Here is an 18,388-nt window from a genome sequence, read left to right on the forward strand (position 1 = left end):
AAGATAAAATAAAACTATCTTATGAGTCACGTAGTTTAAAACTCATAGTCTAGATATTTTCATTGATAATGCTTTCCAAATATTTCAGATAAAGTGATAGTAATTTAAATATAAGCATATTTTCAGAAGCTTTCACAAAAAGCAAAGATTTTCTAGTGTGAAAACCTATGAAAGAGCTTTACAAGAAAGTCCTTTCCCAATTTGTTGGTTGCCGATTTGTCCTTTTAACAGTGTCCTTTGCCTTACAGAAACTTTGTAATTTTATGAGGTCCCATTTGTCAATTCTTGCTCTTAGAGCATACGCTATTGGTGTTCTGTTCAGAAACTTTCTCCCTGTACCGATGTCCTCAAGGGTCTTCCCCAGTTTCTTTTCTAGTAGTTTCAGTGTGTCTGGTTTTACATGGAGGTCCTTGATCCACTTGGAGTGAAGTTTAGTACATGGAGATAAGAATGGATCAATTCCCATTCTTCTGCATGCTGACCTCCAATTGATCCAGCACCATTTGTTGAAAAGGCTATTTTTTTTTCCACTGGATGTTTCTGGCTCCTTTGTCAAAGATCAAGTGACCATAGGTGTGTGGATTCATTTCTGGATCTTCAATTCTATTCCATTGGTCCACTTGTCTGTCACTGGGCCAATACCATGCAGTTTTTAACACTATTGCTCTGTAGTGTTACTTGAAGTCAGGGATACTGATTGCCCCAGAATTTCTTTTGTTGTTGAGAATAGTTTTAGCTGTCCTGGGTTTTTTGTTATTCCAGATGAATTTGAGAATTGCTTTTTCTAACTCTTTGAAGAACTGAGTTGGGATTTTAAATAATGGGATAGTATTTCTCATTAGCTCATTTCTTGTAAAGAAAGTAAAAAGTCAGCCAAACATAAATCAGTCATTGTTAAAGGTAATAACTTACCAAAATCATCCCATATCATTCCCACCTTTCCCACCAGCAGAGATACACTGATCCCAGGGAGTAGTTTGTTGTGCATTCTTCCCATTCTTTATCATGCTGTGATAGCACCTCAAAGTGTGCAGTGCTTAGGTCTATTCATCTTTCCATTAGTATGAGGACTCCAAGATTATTCCTGGAGTATATATATCACCACCCAATCCTTCTCACTGCTCAGAAGTGTGTCCTTGTGTGAATGTTGTATGAAGTTCTCTTGCTGATGGATATTTATCTTAGTCAATGTTCAATGAAACCAATAAACTAACATGGGCATCACAATGAAATATAATGTGAAGACCCATTTTTTATTTATTTTTGGCAACTATATAAAAGTGGAATTGGTGGGTATTATGGTAGCTGTAAATTTATGTTTACCAGAAATAGTCTTTTTCCAAACGGAGTTTTATCACTTTATATTCTTTGCTTCTCTTCCACTTTCTACTATGCTAACATATAGTTAATAATTCTGGAGAAATAGATGGAGACACTGAATTATGCCTGGAAATAGGGAATTTTTTTCAGTTTTATAATATCAGGGAGAGATGGAGAGAGAGAGAGAAATTCAAACGCTATCACCTGGGTACTAAATTGCAACTATCTGAGGAACTGGAGGCACAGCTGACATGGGGATAGGGACCTTTGATATGTCCTTATTGCATTCCTGAGACCTGCATATAACTAACACTGTAGCATCTCATCAAGAGTCTCTAGAGGTAGTCACGATATGATGTCACTTAATGAGGTTGCAGATTTCTGTGCCTGACTGTAGAATCTTTGGATAATAGCTAAAATTTAGCATGATTTCATACATTAAAATCTATACAAATATATTGCCTCCATTAGATTCATCTGCAGATACATTATTGGGGTATTTTTAATTGTTAATAAATGTCAGGTCTGGTCTACTGTGAGCAGTATCACATGTAGGCAGATGGGCCTGGACTATATAGGGAAGTGGCTGGATGTGAGCTGAGGAGAGGCCAGCAAGCACTGTTCCTCTGAGGGTCTGCTTCAGCCTCCTGCTTTGAGTTCTTGCTCTGACTTCACTCAGTGATGGGCTGTGATATGGAAACACGTAAGCTGAAGTAAACCCTGTACTCTCCAAGTGGTTTTGATAAATGTGTTGTCCCAGCAACAGAAAACAAAGTAGAACATTATGACACTAAAACGTGAAAGAAATGAAATGTTTATGGATAGCATACTAATTACATAAATATTATTACAGGTATAATATACCTATATTTATTAAATATTCATTTAAATGTGATAAGTATGTAACTAGAAATTTGGAAAAGTTTACTTCATGCTTACACTCATATATATATATTTTTCCCCCATCTGTAACCACATATGACTGTGTCCACGCTGCCTGCAGATGTTCCCATATCATAAGCATCAAGAGGATCAAGCACAGGGTGTAACAGGTCTCTAGACCTCAGCACAACTTACACCACAGTGGAAGTACCATTGAGGTCACAAAACTCATCATGTAGACAACACTACTTGCCAAAGTGAAAACAAAGACCTATTCTATGCAAGTCCATGGTTCTGGGATAGTCTCTAAATGCACTAACCTTGCTTTTGGCTTCTGTAGTTCCACTTCTGGCTAACTCTTCTTACTAACTTAGGAGTGCCAATCCAGGATGTATTTTTCTTTTTTTGCTTAAAATATCACCCTGAGAAAGGCTTGGTGTTACCTGGGATCCTGAACACTCACTGTAATAGCCTGCTGTCTAATAAAGACTTTTTATTGGCTTAAATTTATGTACAAGTAGTCTTCTCTGGTGGATACCCTACTATGAGGGAATGGGGAACAATAATATTTTATAATATGTCACTTTATACAATTTTATTTCAAAATATATGGTATTTTATTAATTACTTTATAATTTCATACACATATACAATATACTTTGATCATCTTCCCCTATTAGTCCTCACCCTAACTCCTCCAAGATATACCTTATCATTCTCTTAGAAACCTCATGCCATTTTAATAACCCAGCTCAGCTGTGCATTTCTTTTGTAACTCTTCATGTGTTATGGCCCTGACCTGCCTGAACTGAGGACTAAACACAACAAGACCACATTTAAAGGGGACAGAAAACACTACATAGATACTTCCTCATGAGTATGGAGCCACTCACTAGATCCTGGTTGACTTATCAGGGTCTACACTCTGTTTTAAATTAATTAATTAATTTTACAATCTGACCAGGGTTCCCCCCTTTCCTCTCAGGCCCCCACCTCCCAGTCTATGCTTCCCCCATTCTCTTCAGAAAAGGGGAGAGCATCCATGAATACTGACCAGTTATGGCATATCAGGTTGCAGTAAGACTTTGTGTACCACATCTCCTATTGAGGTTAGATGACGCAGTCCAGTAGGAGGAAAGAGTCCCAAAGGCAGGCAATGTAGTCCGAGACAGCCCCTCCTCCTGATTTAGGAGTCCCAAGTGAGGAACAAGCTAAACAACTGTGACATATATGTGGAGGGCCTAGGTCAGGCCCATGCAGGCCCCCAGATTGGTAGTTTGGTCTCTGTGAGCCCCTGTGAACCTAGGTTAGTTGACTGAGGGTTTTCTTGTGGGGTCTGTCCTTGATTTCTTTGGTTCCTGCAATCTTTCATTCTCCTCTTCCAAAAGATTCTCAAAGCTCCACCTAATGTTTGGATCTCAGGCTGTGCATGTGTTTCCATCAGTTGCTGTGTGAAGTCTCTCTGATGACAATTCTGCTAGACTCCTGTAAGCAAGTATAGCAGAATGTCATTAGCTGCATCTGGGGTGGGCTTTTATTCATGGAATGGGTCTCAAGTTGGATCAGTCATTGGTTGGCTACCCTCTCAATTTCTGCTTCAACTTTACCCCAGAACATATTGTAGGCAGGACAAATTGTAGGTCTAAGGTTTTGTGGCTGTGCTGGTGTCCAAATATCTCCTCTGGAAGTCTTGCCTGGTTATAGAGGTAGCAGGTTCAGGCTCCATTTCCCCCATTGCTAGGAGTCTTAGCTAGGGTCATAGTCATAGATTTCTAGGAGTTTTCATTGCCCGGAAATTTCTAGTTTATCCCAGAGACGCCACTCCAATCCCAGTCTCTATCTTATTACTCTGTCCTCCCCAACCTGATCCTTCCTGTTTTCATTCCCAATGTCCCATTTAGCCACAACGTCTAATCCCCTTGTAAGTAAGATTCAAATGTCCCCCGGGGCCATCCTTGTTACTTAGTTTCTTTGGCTCTTTGGACTGTAGTGTGGTTGTCCTGTGCTTTATGGCTAATATAGGGGCTACATTCTTAAAGAAAAAGTGATTCTCCTTTCAGCAGCCATAAGTTATCAAAAGCTCCTTAGCTAGGAGCAGGAGCTTTTTAGACCTTCCCCCATTGTGCTAAAATGTTGGCTGCCTTGGTATTGGCCTTGGATTTTTCTTCCTTCTAGGAAGATTTATAGTACCATAAGGTAAGTGCTGTGTAGGGTACTTGGGGAAGTATAAGCCAGCATCAGTCATTTTACCCAGCTTGTGAATCCTTTGAATTACAAATAAAGGGCAGCTTGATAAGATGTGTTCATGGATTCAACAGTGGTATGGACATTATGGATGTACCTGGCACTTTCTCATGGGATTTAAGGCCAGCTCCATAGAAAGGAAAACAAACATGCTTGGTACTTTAAATACATCCAAAAACCTGTGATTGGAGAGATAGAGGCCTCAGGGGTGAATTTACTACTATTATTTTGCTAAATGTATGTATAGCAAACAACCTTCTAAATTTATATCTCTATCTTCATATATTCATGACTTTTTGTGACCTTATTAGAGAAGTTTCTTTGTGTAGTGAAGAGTGGTTGACAAATGGTCAAAGCAAATAAGTCAATTGGTCAGAGCAAATTGGTCAAAGAAAATAAGGGTCAGTTAAGGGCTCAGTCACAAATGGAATATCTATATCTCATTCTTGGCTTTGCAAGGTCCAGGAATCATTGCAGAAGCAAGGAACGATTGTAGGAGTCAGAGGTCAGAGAGGGCCAGGGTGAAACAATGTCCTCTGGATATGATAGAAGGCACTCATGAAGTCAACAGGTAATGCCTGAATAAGGCCTTCACAAAATCAATACATTTTCCCTATTTGTTCATTGATTCACTTTACATAATGATCATAGCCCCCTCCCTGTTTCCTCCCAGTCCCACACTTATACCTTGTCATCCTCATTCATCCCTCCTCTGCTCAGAGAATGGGGGGCCCTCCCCGGATACCAACCCACCCTGTTATATCAAGCTGCAGCAGGACTAAACACATCCTCACCCACTAAGGCCAGCCAAGACAGCCCAGCTCCAGGAAAAGAATCCAAAGGCAGGCAACAGAGTCAGAGACAGCCCGAACACCAATTATTAGGGAACCCACATGCAGAATAAGTTGTACATTTGTGTAAGGGGCCTAGGTCCAGCCCATGAATGCTCTTTGTTTGGTGGATCAGGTTAGCTCAAGTGGGCCCAGGTTAGTTTACTCTGTAGGTCTTCTTGTCATGTCCTTAACCACTCTGGCTCCCTCATTCCTTCCCCTACTCTTCCACTAGACTCCTCATGCTCTGCCTATTGTTTGGTTGTGGGTCTCTGCATTTGTTTTCATCCATTGCTGGATGAATGAAGTCTCTCAGGACACAGTTATGCCAGGCTCATGTCTTCAGCTATAGCTAACTATCATTAATAGAATCAGGGGTTGGCTCTCTCATGGAATGGGTCTCAAGTTGGGCCAGCCATTGGTTGGGCATTCCCTCTCTCCTCCATCTTTATCCCTGTGCTTCTTGTAAGACAGGACAAATTTTGGGTTGAAGATTTTGTGAGTGGGTTGGTGTCTCCCTCTTACCACAGGAAGTCCTGCCTAGCTACAGGAGATATCCTCTTTATTATTCATATTCCCTGCTGCTAGGAGTCTCAGCTAGGTTCACCCCCAAAGATGCCTGGGAGTTTCCCCCAAGTATCAGATCTGACCCCCTGATTTCTGTTCTCTCTCCCAGCCCTACCCTCTTTACACCAAATCTCCACCCTTTCCCCCTCCCAGCTGCCTGTTCCTCCCAGTTTCCTCCCTTTATCTACTCCAGATGTTTATTTTATTTTCCTTTTAGAGTGAGATTTACTAACCCTCTCTTGGACCCTCTTTATTACTTAGCTTTTTGTATTTGTAGATTGTTGTATGGTTATTCTGTCCTTTGTGACTAATAAGTGACTTTGTGTGTCTTTCTAAGTCTGAATTACCTCACTTAAGATGATATTTTCTAGTTCTGTCCATTTGCCTGGGAATTTCATGATGTCCTTGTTTTTATTTTTCCATTTATTTATTTATTTATTTATTTATTTATTTATTTATTCATTCATTCATTCATTCATTCACTTTACATCCTGCTGCCTCCCCTTCTTGGTCACTCTCTCACAAGTCCCTCCCCCATTCCCTTCTTCTCTGACAGGGTGGAGACTCCCTTGGGTATCTCCCTGATCCTGGAGCATGAAGTCTCTGTAGAGCTAGGTACATCCTCTACCATTGAGGCCAGACAAGACAGCTCCAGTTAGGGGTATATGATCCACAGGCAGGCAACAGCTTTAGGAATAGCCCCTGCTACCATTGTTGGAGGATATACATGAAAACTGTATATCTGCTACATGTGTGTGTGTGTGGGGGGGGGGCTAGGTCCAGCCCATGCATGTCCTTTGGTGGTTCAGTCTCTGAGAACCCCCAAGGTCCAGGTTAGCTGACTGTTGGTTTTCCTGTGGAGTTCCTATCCCCTCTGGGACCTTCAATACTTCCCCTATCTCTTTCATTAGAGTCCCTAAGCTCCAGCCAGTGTTTGGCTGTGGGTCTCTGCATTTGTTTCAGTTATTTGCTGGGTGGAGCCTCTTAGGAAACAGTTATACTACACTCCTGTCTAAAAGCAAAACAGAGTATCATTAATAGTGTCAGGGGTTGGTGTTTGCCAGTGGGGTAGGTCTCAAGCTGGGCCAGTTACTCGTTCCCTCGGTCTCTGCTCCATCTTTGTCCCTGTATTTCTTATAGACAGGACAGATTTTGGGTCAAATGTTTTGTGGGTAGTTTGGTGTCCTTATCCCATATTGGAACCCTGCCTGGCTAAAGGAGGTGGGCCACTTCAGATTCAGTATTCCCAGCTTCTAGAAATCTCAGTTAAAATTACCCCAGTAGACTCCTGGGAGCCTCTCCCATCCACATCTTAGAGATGTCCCCAGCCCCACAACTCCACCAGCTCTCAATTTCCATTCGTTTTCCTGGTCTTCTGGCCTTCTCTCCTGTATCTTGCCACACCTGATCTTGAAATCCCCTACACCCCCTTCCAATCCCCTCTTCTACCTAGTTCCCTCCATCCATTTGCCTTTTATGACTATTTTATTCGCCCTTCTAGTTGAGATTAAAGTATCCTTGCTTGAGTCTTTCTTCTTGTTTAGCCTCTTTGGGTCTGCGGAGTGTAGCTTGGGTATCCTTTATTTCATGGCTAATATCCACTTATCAGTGAGCACGTGCCATGCATGTCTTTTGGGTATAGGTTACCTCACTCAGGATGATTTTTTCTAGTTTTATCCATTTGCCTGCAAAATTCATGATGTCCTTGTTTTTAATAGTCGAGTATCATTCCATTGTGTAAATGAACCACATTTTATGTATCCATTCTTTGGTTGAGGAACATCTGGGTTTTCTCCAGATTCTGGCTATTATGAATAAAGCTGCTATGAACATTGTTGAGTGTTTTTGTGGGGTGGTGGAGCATCTTTTGGGTATATGCCCAGGAGTGATATAGCTAGGTCTTCATATAGAACTATTTCTGATTTCCCAAGAAACCTCCAGATTGACTTCCCAGCTTCCCAGAGTAGGGACAAGTTTGCACTCCGCCCCGCCGCCCCCCCACCCCCCCAGCAATGGAGGAGTGTTGCAGTGTTGCTTTGCTCCACATGCTTATCAGCATGTGCTGTTGCTTGACTTTTTGATCTTAGCTTTCTGATGAGTGTAATGTGGAATCTCACAGTTGTTTTGATTTGCATTTTCCTGCTGAGTAAGGATGTTGAGCTTTTCTTAAGTGCTTCTAGACTATTCTTTTGTTGTGAAATCTCTGTTTAGCTCTGTACCCCATTCTCTCTTTTTTTTTTAACTTTACTTTGTCTGCATTTGTTTCATGCTGCATTTATCCCAGATATCTTTTTCCTCTGTATGACCTCCTCTTCAAGCTTTGGAATAATCTTCGTCTACTCTGTGAGGATCATCTCAATGTGGCAGGGGAACTCATGTGTTGGATAATCTGGCCATGAGCTCTGTAGATTCATCAGTGCATCCTATGTGCCTTGTTCACCTGGATGTGTTCAATGACTAGAGAATCTACGTTAGCATTACTCTCTGCATTTTTAAGGAGGTGCTGCAAAAATTCAGCACTCTTTTTTGGCCACCGTCCCTATGTCCAGCCCCCCTGTTTGGCCTGGGCACACTGACTGACTCTATCATCACACCGCCCGAATGGCACCCATTGTTTCTTTAAAGTGACATCCTTCAGACACTTGGTGGCTTTGCGGATATGCATACCCTTGATGGCTTGGACAGTTTCCCAGGTGTTCTTAAAGTGAACGTGAAGGTTTGAACCTCTTGATTTGCATGATTTTGTAGGGTTTTCTGGGTCAAGAGAGTAGTGAATCATTTTCACAGGTCATCACTGGCCACTTACAGGAAGAGCCCTGTACCCCATTCTTCATTGGGTTATTTAATTTGTAAGTGTCTAAATTTTTGAATTCATTATATATTTTGGATGTCAGTCCTCTGTGGATATAGGCTTGGTGAATGTATTTTACTGTGCTTCTTTAGGGGATTTATTCATTTCCTCTTTAAAGTCTTCTATCATCATTGTAAGATTGGATTTAAGGCCATTTTCTAGTGCTTCAGTTATGTTAGAATATCCAGGGCTGAATTCTGTTGGTGCCATCTTGTCTCTGCTCTTATTTATTGTGTTCTTATGCTGAGCTTTAGCTATCTGGTTGTCCTTGGTGTTTGTAGGCCTGGCAGTCCCTGATGGCAGCAGGCCCTCTGGTAGTCTCTGACGACAGCAGGCCTCCAGGAATTCAGAAAGATCTGTGGTCTGCACAATGGAGGGCACAGGGGACAGAGCAGAGCTTTCTGCTTGGTTTAAAATGGTAATCAACATTAGTTACTTGAAAAAATGGTATATGTTTCACAAAATGTAAAACCAGTGATTATTTATTATTTCGGTGTGTATGGCATATGCACATATGTGCATATGTGATGTGGATGTGCTCTTTTGTGCCTGTGCATATAGAGGTGAGAGCTTTTATCTTGTTTGCTGGAATCCATCTTATTCTTTTGTAAAGACAGACTCTTTCACTGTGCCTGGAGCATACTGATTGGCTAGACTGGTTGGCTAGGAAACCCCAGGAGTCCCCTGGTTCTGGGATGATAGACTCAGACTACAAATCACATCCTTTTACCTGTGTTCTAAGGCTCTGAGTTCAGGTTCTCATGATTGTGCAATGAGCACTTTCCCCATGAGGTATTCCCAGTCCTAAAAATAATATTTTAAATGTAATTTTTTGTTTTTCCAGAATTCGATATATCTTTATTTTTATATAATATTTTCTGTCACTTCCATATATATATATATATTATATTATATTATATTTTACTCTTCAATTCAGGCAGGTTGGCATAGCATGAGAAGACTCACAAAACGCATGGCTGAGCTGAGTGGCCTCCATTGGAATGTGCGCATGCTGGAGAGACTCAGTGATCTCTGACACTAATAGACTAGGATGCTTAAATAGGGTAAAGTTCTCCCCCATTTGTCTTTTCTTACCATAATTCACAGAACCTCAGGCAGAGTATATCTGACAGAAGATGGAGCTCAGCTGGGAAAGTGGGTTCCTAACATGGAGACACAGAGGCAATCTGTGGCAGTTCATTTTGGGACTTTGGCTTTTGATATTCCTGTAGGAGCCCATAGTGTGAACACTAGGCCAGTGTGGCTGAGGTTCTGTTGGGCTAAACTGCATCAACAATAGGCGCAGATCTGATGAGGAGTTTGCCATTTCCTATCCTTGGTTGTTTATGCATAACTTAGAACTTGAGAGAAATTAACCTGGGGATTCAGAAGTTCCTGATGAGGGAAGCTTCAAGTTTCCTGACTAAATGACGTTTCAGGGTTCCAGAAGTTGATTAGCCTCCAGAGAGAAGGATAAAGGTTCTGTTCAGCTTTTCTTTGCCAGTATCCCTTGTGTATCTTTGAACTTTTAGAAACTATGCCTTAGTGGATAACTAACTATCCTTGGGGGCAGATATAAGAAAGATAGAAGGAAGCAGAAAATATAAGAGAAGACAAATGAACTTTCCATAACAATATGATTTCTGGATGTTTGTTTAAGGCTCACTGTGTGTGGACAGTGTTCTTCATTATGAATGGGGAAAGGAGCCGCTCGCTCTGCCTTGTGGCCTTAGGGCTGGACTAGCCAGGAGATTGCCAGTGTGGGTAATCCCTGGAAAGGCAATGAACTTTCTAGTTGAGTCCCTTGTCTGGAGATGTCTTCCAGGGGCTCCTGCCTGTGAGCTACCGAATGGTAAAGCACCATCATAGAAATGCTTGGCTTGTCACCTTCTAAACACACACATACACTGAAGAGAAACTGAGGAGCTGCACAAGGGGTGAGCCTGGAGTCACATCTTCCTCCTTTGCAGAAAACACATCTCTCTGGCTCTGCGCAGGGTTGCTACAAAGTGCTGCCTTGTTCTCAAATCCCACCTCTCTCTTCTCCACATTCTATCTGCTCGCCATTCTGTAGAGCTCTAGGACTGGAAGATCTATAAAATCATGCTATTCTCTCTGTTCAGTCCTCATACCCTCCCTAATCATTGGCACACTCATTAAAAAACCACTGAGTTCACATGGCATTAAGCTTTTTTTGACACTGGCAATACAAGTGAGAGAAAGTGAGGGAAGGGTACGCTGGGGCAGTGTTCATTAAATATGGGCTTCCAGGCTACATTTGTAAGCAGGCAAGCATATGATTTGATGGTAGATCTTACCAATAAAAGTGATGGTAGGGAAAGTTACAGCCTAATGGAGGGGATCAGAGGTGTGCTGTGCTGCTTTTGAGAAAATGGGCTTTCTCTAAACGAAAGGCTGTGATGCGCAGACATTTGTGCAGAGATCTGAATGAGGTGAGAGAAGGGACCCAGGCTACTCATTGATGCATTCTGGTGTTTTTCTTTCCCCTCAGGACTGTGGAGGAAACAGAAAGTCACGGTAGAGCTGATGTGCCATTTCTGAGGCTGTTTGGTGGGACTGAGTCAACAGTAGCTTAGACTAGTACACTAGTCATTTGAAGTTCTATCTCCCATGGAAAGTAGCACTTGAGACCCAAGGGGTTAGGAGATGCTGTCTCTGCTCCACTTATTTTCTTGTCTCTGGTCTCAGGTGGAGACTTCTCAGGACAGATGGAAATTGAAGATTAAAGTTTGAGCCACCTTACATAGTCTGGCTTCTTCTTTGCTTGCTTGCAGAAGTTAAGGTAAGAGATGAGGACACCTTTTTTTCATACAAAAAAAAAATAGTGGAGGAGTGTAAACTATGTCAGGGAGCAATCCCAGAGTCAGAGGAAGATATGATACTTTCTTTCAGAAAAAGCCATGTCTTATGACAGTATCCTGTGAGGATTCTACTTCCCAGCCACATCCCATAACTGGTCCGTATTACAGAGGCAGAAACTTACACATGAACACAATAGAAATGAAGCCTGTGCTTGGAGCATGTAAAGGATACAAAGAGCCCTGTCTAAGTCATATTGACCAGTACTTAAAATCACCGAAGCACAGCAGGCCCTTGTAAGCTTGGGACACAATTGCAGAAAAAAGACACTATAACTGAGCAGACCATGATCATGGAGGTACTGTGACGACTGATCATGGCAGAATGCAGGAGGATCTCTATCTTGTTGACAGACAAAGGTTATTTATACTGGGTGACTTTCCCTGTTTATGATGTAAATGTTGTGATATTGATGATTAGCACTTACCCATTTGAACCTGCACACTTCTATTATGTATCCACATCTATTTGCATATATGAATTCATACATATGGAATTCCTTAAACATTTAACAACTTTGGATAGAAATAATAGTCATGTTTTGGAGTTAAGGAACTCAAGGGGGTGTTTCTTGAATCTGGTAATAATTCTGAGCTGAGAAACATTGTCCTCTTCTCTCTTTTGCCATCTAGGTTTCACAAGGAACAAGGACTCGGAACTAAATGTTGGGGAATCACACTAGTGCCACTGAATTTTATCTTGTTGGTTTTCCTGGCTCTGAGAAACTACGCCACATCCTTTTTGCTACCTTCTGCTTCTTCTATTTAGTGACGTTAGTGGGAAACACGGTCATCATTGTGATCGTCTGTGTTGACAAACGTCTACAGTCCCCCATGTATTTCTTTCTTGTTCACCTATCCATCCTGGAGATCTTGGTCACAACTGTTATTGTGCCTGTGATGCTTTGGGGGCTGCTGCTCCCTGGAATGCAAGTTATATCTTTGGCTGGTTGCGTTGCCCAACTCTTTCTGCAACTTGCTCTGGGGACCACGGAGTTTTCTTTGCTTGGAGCAATGGCTGTGGATCGTTATGTAGCTGTCTGCAACCCTTTGAGGTATAGCATCATCATGAACAGTCACACCTGCAACTCTGTGGTAATTGTGTCATGGGTATTTGGGTTCCTTTATCAAATTTGGCCAGTTTATGCCACATTTCACCTTAACTACTGCAAATCAAATGTGGTGGACAATTTCTTCTGTGACCGAGGGCAGTTGCTCAAATTATCCTGCAATAATACTATTTTCATAGAGTTTATCCTCTTTTTAATGGCAGTTTTTGTTCTTTTTGGTTCTTTGATCCCCACAATTGTCTCCTACACCTATATCATTGCTACGATCCTCAAAATCCCCTCAGCCTCTGGCCGAAGGAAAGCCTTCTCCACCTGTGCCTCCCACTTCACCTGCGTGGTCATTGGCTACGGCTGCTGCTTGTTCCTATATGTGAAACCCAAGCAGACACAGGCAGCCGACTACAATAGGGTCGTTTCCTTGATGATTTCAATCGTAACTCCTTTCCTCAACCCTTTCATCTTCACACTCCGTAATGACAAAGTCATAGAAGCCCTTCGGGATGGCGTGAAACGCTGCTATCAGTTATTCAAGAGCTAGCCTTGTCTTGACGCATCTACGTAGCCAAACACATGCTAGGAATCCTGGAATAATCTGAGAAAACCATCTCTGAGCTGCACCGCAATCACCATGATTATCAAATAATCTGTGTTCAAAGACTAAATTGTGACCACATTTATTATGTTCCCAGATCCTCCCCATTCCCTACCTACCCAACTTCATATTCTCATTCTCTTAAAAACAAAACAACAATAAAAACTACTAAAAAAACACCCATCTTCTCTGTGCTGACAAACTACTCCCGAGCTTAGTGTCTGCTGTGGAGTGTGGTTGATATGCCCAGTGTCACTCCTTTGAAGAAAATCAACTTTCTCTTTCTGGGAAGCTATCAGTTACAAATAGCTTCTTGGCTAAGAGTGGGAACTTGTGCCCATTTCCCCTCCTTCATGCTGGGATTTTATATTCTGGCTTGAACTTGAACTTCTGCATTCTGCCACATTCCCTGTGAGTTCATCTGTGTATCTGTCCTGCTTTTTTATGGGAAATTTTAACACCATGCAAGAGGGCATATAGTAAAGAAATTGTTGACAAAGCTATTATTAATAGAGCTATTATTTTTAATAGAGCTAATAATTGGGGGAAGTTGTTTTTATTATAAGAGAGAGAATATATCTGGTACCTGAAAGAGTCTGGAACAGAGAGAAAAGAAAACAGATGGGGCACATCCAGGTCTAGAGAAGTAGGAGAACATAGTGGAGATAACAGGAGATGGAGAATGGAGCATAGAAAGAGAGAGAGAGGGCAAGTTATATCTTTGGCTGGGTGCGTTGCCCAATTCTTTCTGTAACTTACTCTGGGGACCACGGAGTTTTCTTTGCTTGGAGCAATGGCTGTGGATCGTTATGTAGCTGTCTGCAACTCTTTGAGGTATAGCATCACCATGAACAGTCACACCTGCAACTCTGTGGTAATTGTGTCATGGGTATTTGGGTTCCTTTATCAAACTTGGCCAGTTTATGCCACATTTCACCTTAACTACTGCAAATCAAATGTGGTGGACAATTTCTTCTGTGATTGTGAAGCCTGGTTCGTGCTTCCTGGATCATGAAGTGAGAGAGGCAAGAGAGCAAGAGGATGGCCCCAGATAGTGTGAGGGATGGTGGACGAATCGTGTGGAGTATGAGAAGGACAAGCTTGCTCAGGAGAGGGAAGGGTGAGGAGAGCAGTGTAGATCTGGAAACATACAAGTACTTGTTAATAGGGACTGAGGGAATCTGGAGTCCAGCATGCAACTACAGGTAGCCATATGTCCCTTCTGCCAGAGATAAGGGAAATGACTCCTTCAGGCAGATGGAAATCAGTTTTTACAAGTTCCTGAGAAATGCTGGCTTTTATCTAGTCACCAGAAATCCTTGCAGATTCCAGCATGAGCTCACTCCTAGACATATGGACTGCCTGAGACCTAGCAATCACCTCCCTCATTGGAGAGTTTTCTTGAGTGTTAGAGGAAGAGCTGGAGAAGGTATACTCTCTTACATTACCACCCAGATCCTACTGCTGCCACAAAGGAGTTAGGTGATGGAGATAGAATGCGAAGAGGGCTGGGCTTCCCATCGTCCCGGGCTGAGGGGTGCAGAGCACAGGGCTCAAGAAAAGGCCACCTCTGTTCCCCTCCGGGATGTCAGTCCTCCTTTTCCAGGTCTGTCATGCCTCCTTTGCTTCCGTCCTTCATTCGCTCATTCTCTTCTACCGTGCTTCCCCATTCATCCCTGAGTTCCTCTTTTGGTGGTTCAAGTTCTACAGTGTCCTCCTGGGTTCTGCTTTTTCCCTTACTCAAAATAATCAAAAGTTTTCCATTCAATTGTCCAGCTGTCTCCAGTGTTGCTCTCACGTCCAGCTTCCCTCTTTCCCGACGGCTCCACCCTGCTCCTAGTCACTGTTTCCATTTCTTTGGTCTTGGCTGCTTTGTGAAGCAACCCACTGTAGCATTTTTAAAAGCTATGAATTGATGCTGTGTGGGCTGTCCATAGGGAGCTGTTTAAACAACATTCTCTCCATGCAATGAACTATCATGAAGCTGCAGGAACATGATGTTCTTTCTGCAATGGCTGGAAATGTTATAAACTCTATATTCTTAAGCAAGGAAAGCAGAGTGTATGGAATATAAGTGGCTGCACAGTCACAGCTGCTGTGGAGGACAGCATAAGGAAGTGGTAACTAGTTGTCCTGAAATGATGACAATGAAGTGGGTAGGCAGGAAGGAGGACTTGGCACTGTGCACCTTTCAATATTCTTTTTATTTCTGTAAACACATACTAATTTGTATTATGAATCACAAATAAAATTTTCTGTACAAAGTAAAATAATTGAATCTCTCTGATTTGTCTGAAAGAGTTTGCAAAGTCAAACGCCAATCCAATTTTAATATATGCCACAGGCCTGAGATTGTCATCACACACACGTACATTTGTCCAAGCAAAGAGATTTTGTTAAGTATTTCTGATGGGTACACATGTTAAATCATGACATTTTGGGGAACAGTTTTGGATGCATACCTATAATCCTAGTACTTAGGAGGCAGAGGGAAGAGGATTGTAAATCCAAAGCTATGCTGAGTTGCACGTTGATTTCGAGGCTGGCATTAACTGTGTAGAGATGCCCATCTTAAAACAAAGGAGCTGCGAAAGAAGACATAAAGCTTTTTGTTTTATAAAGTTCTAATTCTGCCATTTTTTTGTCTTGAGTGGTAGATAAGTGCTTAAACTACATTCACACAGCTTCCATTTCAAATGCCATTTCTAATTATATATAAAATTCATTTAAATGTATAGACTTTGGGTCTGGTTGATTTTGGTGTGTGATTTTTTTATTTATATGCAAGTTTTTAATAATAAAATTTACTTAAATCCCCACTAAAAACAAAGGAAGGACATTCTAGCTTATTGCTAAAAAGGTAGCATAGTATGTAGAAAATTCTGAGTTTCATCTTCAACATGTCATAAAAATACAATTATGGAGGTACTTCTAGATTTTTACATAGAAGCTGAGATCTCAAGACTATTAACAAAATAAGACATGTTCATATGACCAAATCCTTTCCTTCTGTCTTAAGTTAAAATTCTAATATGAACAAAAGCATCATTCTCAGCAGAAGAGATTACACAAAGTACAAGAAAGATGACAAAGAATGGAGACGAAATAAAAATCTAAATCACCATGGGAACACATTTACATAAAGCAAGGCAGCTAGGTAACAGTGCATGTCGGCAAGGGTGTGGAAAATATTAGAATTCATACACATTCTTGATGGGAAGGGGCAACAGTTCAGTAGCTTTTGAAGACAGGGAGTTCTTTAAACAATGTATGAGGTACAATATGAACTAGGAATCCCACTCCTAGGTCTATACTTCAGAAACAGTTGTTTGTAATAGTTGTAATACTTGATAGGTACAAAGCTAAAATGCCAATCAACTTTTGAAGAAATAAACAAATCAAATAGTACTCATCCATAGAATGAAATACAAATTGTGATAACAAGCTTTGTACCACTGTAACACATACCTGAGATAAATAACTTATCAAAAGGTTTTGGAGATTTCAATCCATAATTTGTTGGCCACACTTTATGTTAAAAGCATGCATAGAGGACAACCACTCTTGGCTTGGGAGCAAAATCAAAGGGTTGAGGATAGTACAGCCCCCATAGAAAGCACACTGTCCGTGACTTAAATAAATTCCAGGAGTTTAAAGACTCTACCATGTTCCAATATCACAATTCTAGGGAAGGAGCCTTTGACCTATGGGGGACACTCAGAATATAGACGGGAGCACTACTATTTGCTGAAATACATGGGTGAATCTTGAAAATCTTATTCTAAGCAGAGGAAACAATAAAAAGGGCATACTTTGTATAATTCTAATCATATGACACCAGCACAAGGAATTCTGTAGAAATGGGAAGTAGACCAGTGTCCTTCATAGGACTGAGAGGAGTACAGCGATGGTGTAGTGATACCTAATGCTTACAGGATTTCTTTTTGAGGTGATGGGTGTAAACTACTGTGAATGTACCAAACCTATTGAGCTATATATTTCAAATGGGTAAATTTTCGGACATGCTACTTGTATCCTAATGAAGCTATAAAGACTATACCTAGTGTGCCTGATGTGTAAGGTAAAGTATATTAGAAGCAAAGTCAAAACTCCAACTCAGATGTCTTAATAAGTTCATTTAAAAACTCACATCACTACTCCTTCACAAAGGCCATATTTAGCTACCCTTCATGAGTCCCTTCCCCAGTAACTGAAACAATATACAGAGTTCCTGTAGTGGTTATTCTTGATTATCAACTTGACTATATCTGGAATGAACTACAATCCAGAATTGGAAGTCTTGGAGATACAAGTTTCTGACCTGGATCTTGGCTTGGAGATCTTAAGGCATAATGGCTATGAATCCTAGAAGATTAAGACAGGAAAATCTCTGAGTTCAAAGTCATCTGGGACAAAGCAAGTCCAAGATCCAGGCGAGTGTGGCATACACCTTTAATCTGAACCACATGTTCTGCTGGAGATTTACATAAGGACATTGGAAAAAGGAAGATTCACTCTTTCTCTTTTCCTGCTTGCCTTGTGGGGCTGAGCAACTGCTAGATCCTTGGACTTCCATTCACAACTGCTGCTGACCATTGTTGGGAGTTGGACTATAGACTGTAAGTCACCAACAAATTCCCCTACTATATAGAGACTACCATAAGTTCTGTGACTCTAGAAAACTCTGACTAATACATTCCCTGAATATTCTCTTTCTCACGTCAGTCCCTGTGCAGGCTTCTCTAAGAACCTGTACATGAGTAACTTCTCATCTTGTGGGATAGTCAGACTTCAACCACAGAAATCACTAGATGTCCTAATTTCCTGACCCTAGGAGTCTGCAACTCTTTTATCATAAGACAGGAAGTGTGTCAATGAAAGTTCCCTTTTCTCAAAAGGACCAAGATTTCCTTTCTGTTGTCTGAGTTCTAGGTCTTACCTTTGGTTAGAACCCAATTGCTTCTCTCTACCATAGATTCAGCCCACCTTGTCCCAGCTTTGATGTGTTAAGACCATCAGAAAACACAGCTCATTGGGTGCAAATGTAATTTCAGTATCTACTAGATTATTTCTGATGGCCTTCTTCAAGCAGGCTTTACTAGGTAGTACATTGTCCCATTAAAATATAAATCTACTGCTGGGCAGTAGTAGCT

At 41.4% G+C, this 18,388-nt stretch overlaps 1 protein-coding gene across 1 annotated transcript; it reads left to right on the top strand.

Annotated features, from left to right (window-relative positions):
* Nucleotides 1–12,236: 12,236 nt before the first annotated feature.
* On the top strand, nucleotides 12,237–13,181 carry LOC127677398 (olfactory receptor 9A4). Its single transcript, XM_052172482.1, has one exon. The coding sequence runs from the start codon at nucleotides 12,237–12,239 to the stop codon at nucleotides 13,179–13,181; it is 945 nt and encodes a 314-aa protein (XP_052028442.1).
* The last annotated feature ends 5,207 nt before the right edge of the window (nucleotides 13,182–18,388 follow it).

The sequence above is a fragment of the Apodemus sylvaticus genome, chromosome 2 (assembly GCF_947179515.1).
Source record: "Apodemus sylvaticus chromosome 2, mApoSyl1.1, whole genome shotgun sequence".
NCBI lineage: Eukaryota > Metazoa > Chordata > Mammalia > Rodentia > Muridae > Apodemus > Apodemus sylvaticus.

What these genes read in the sequence shown, in the direction of transcription:
- LOC127677398 (XM_052172482.1), top strand. Translation starts at nt 12,237, where the DNA reads ATGTTGGGGAATCACACTAGTGCCACTGAATTTTATCTTGTTGGTTTT.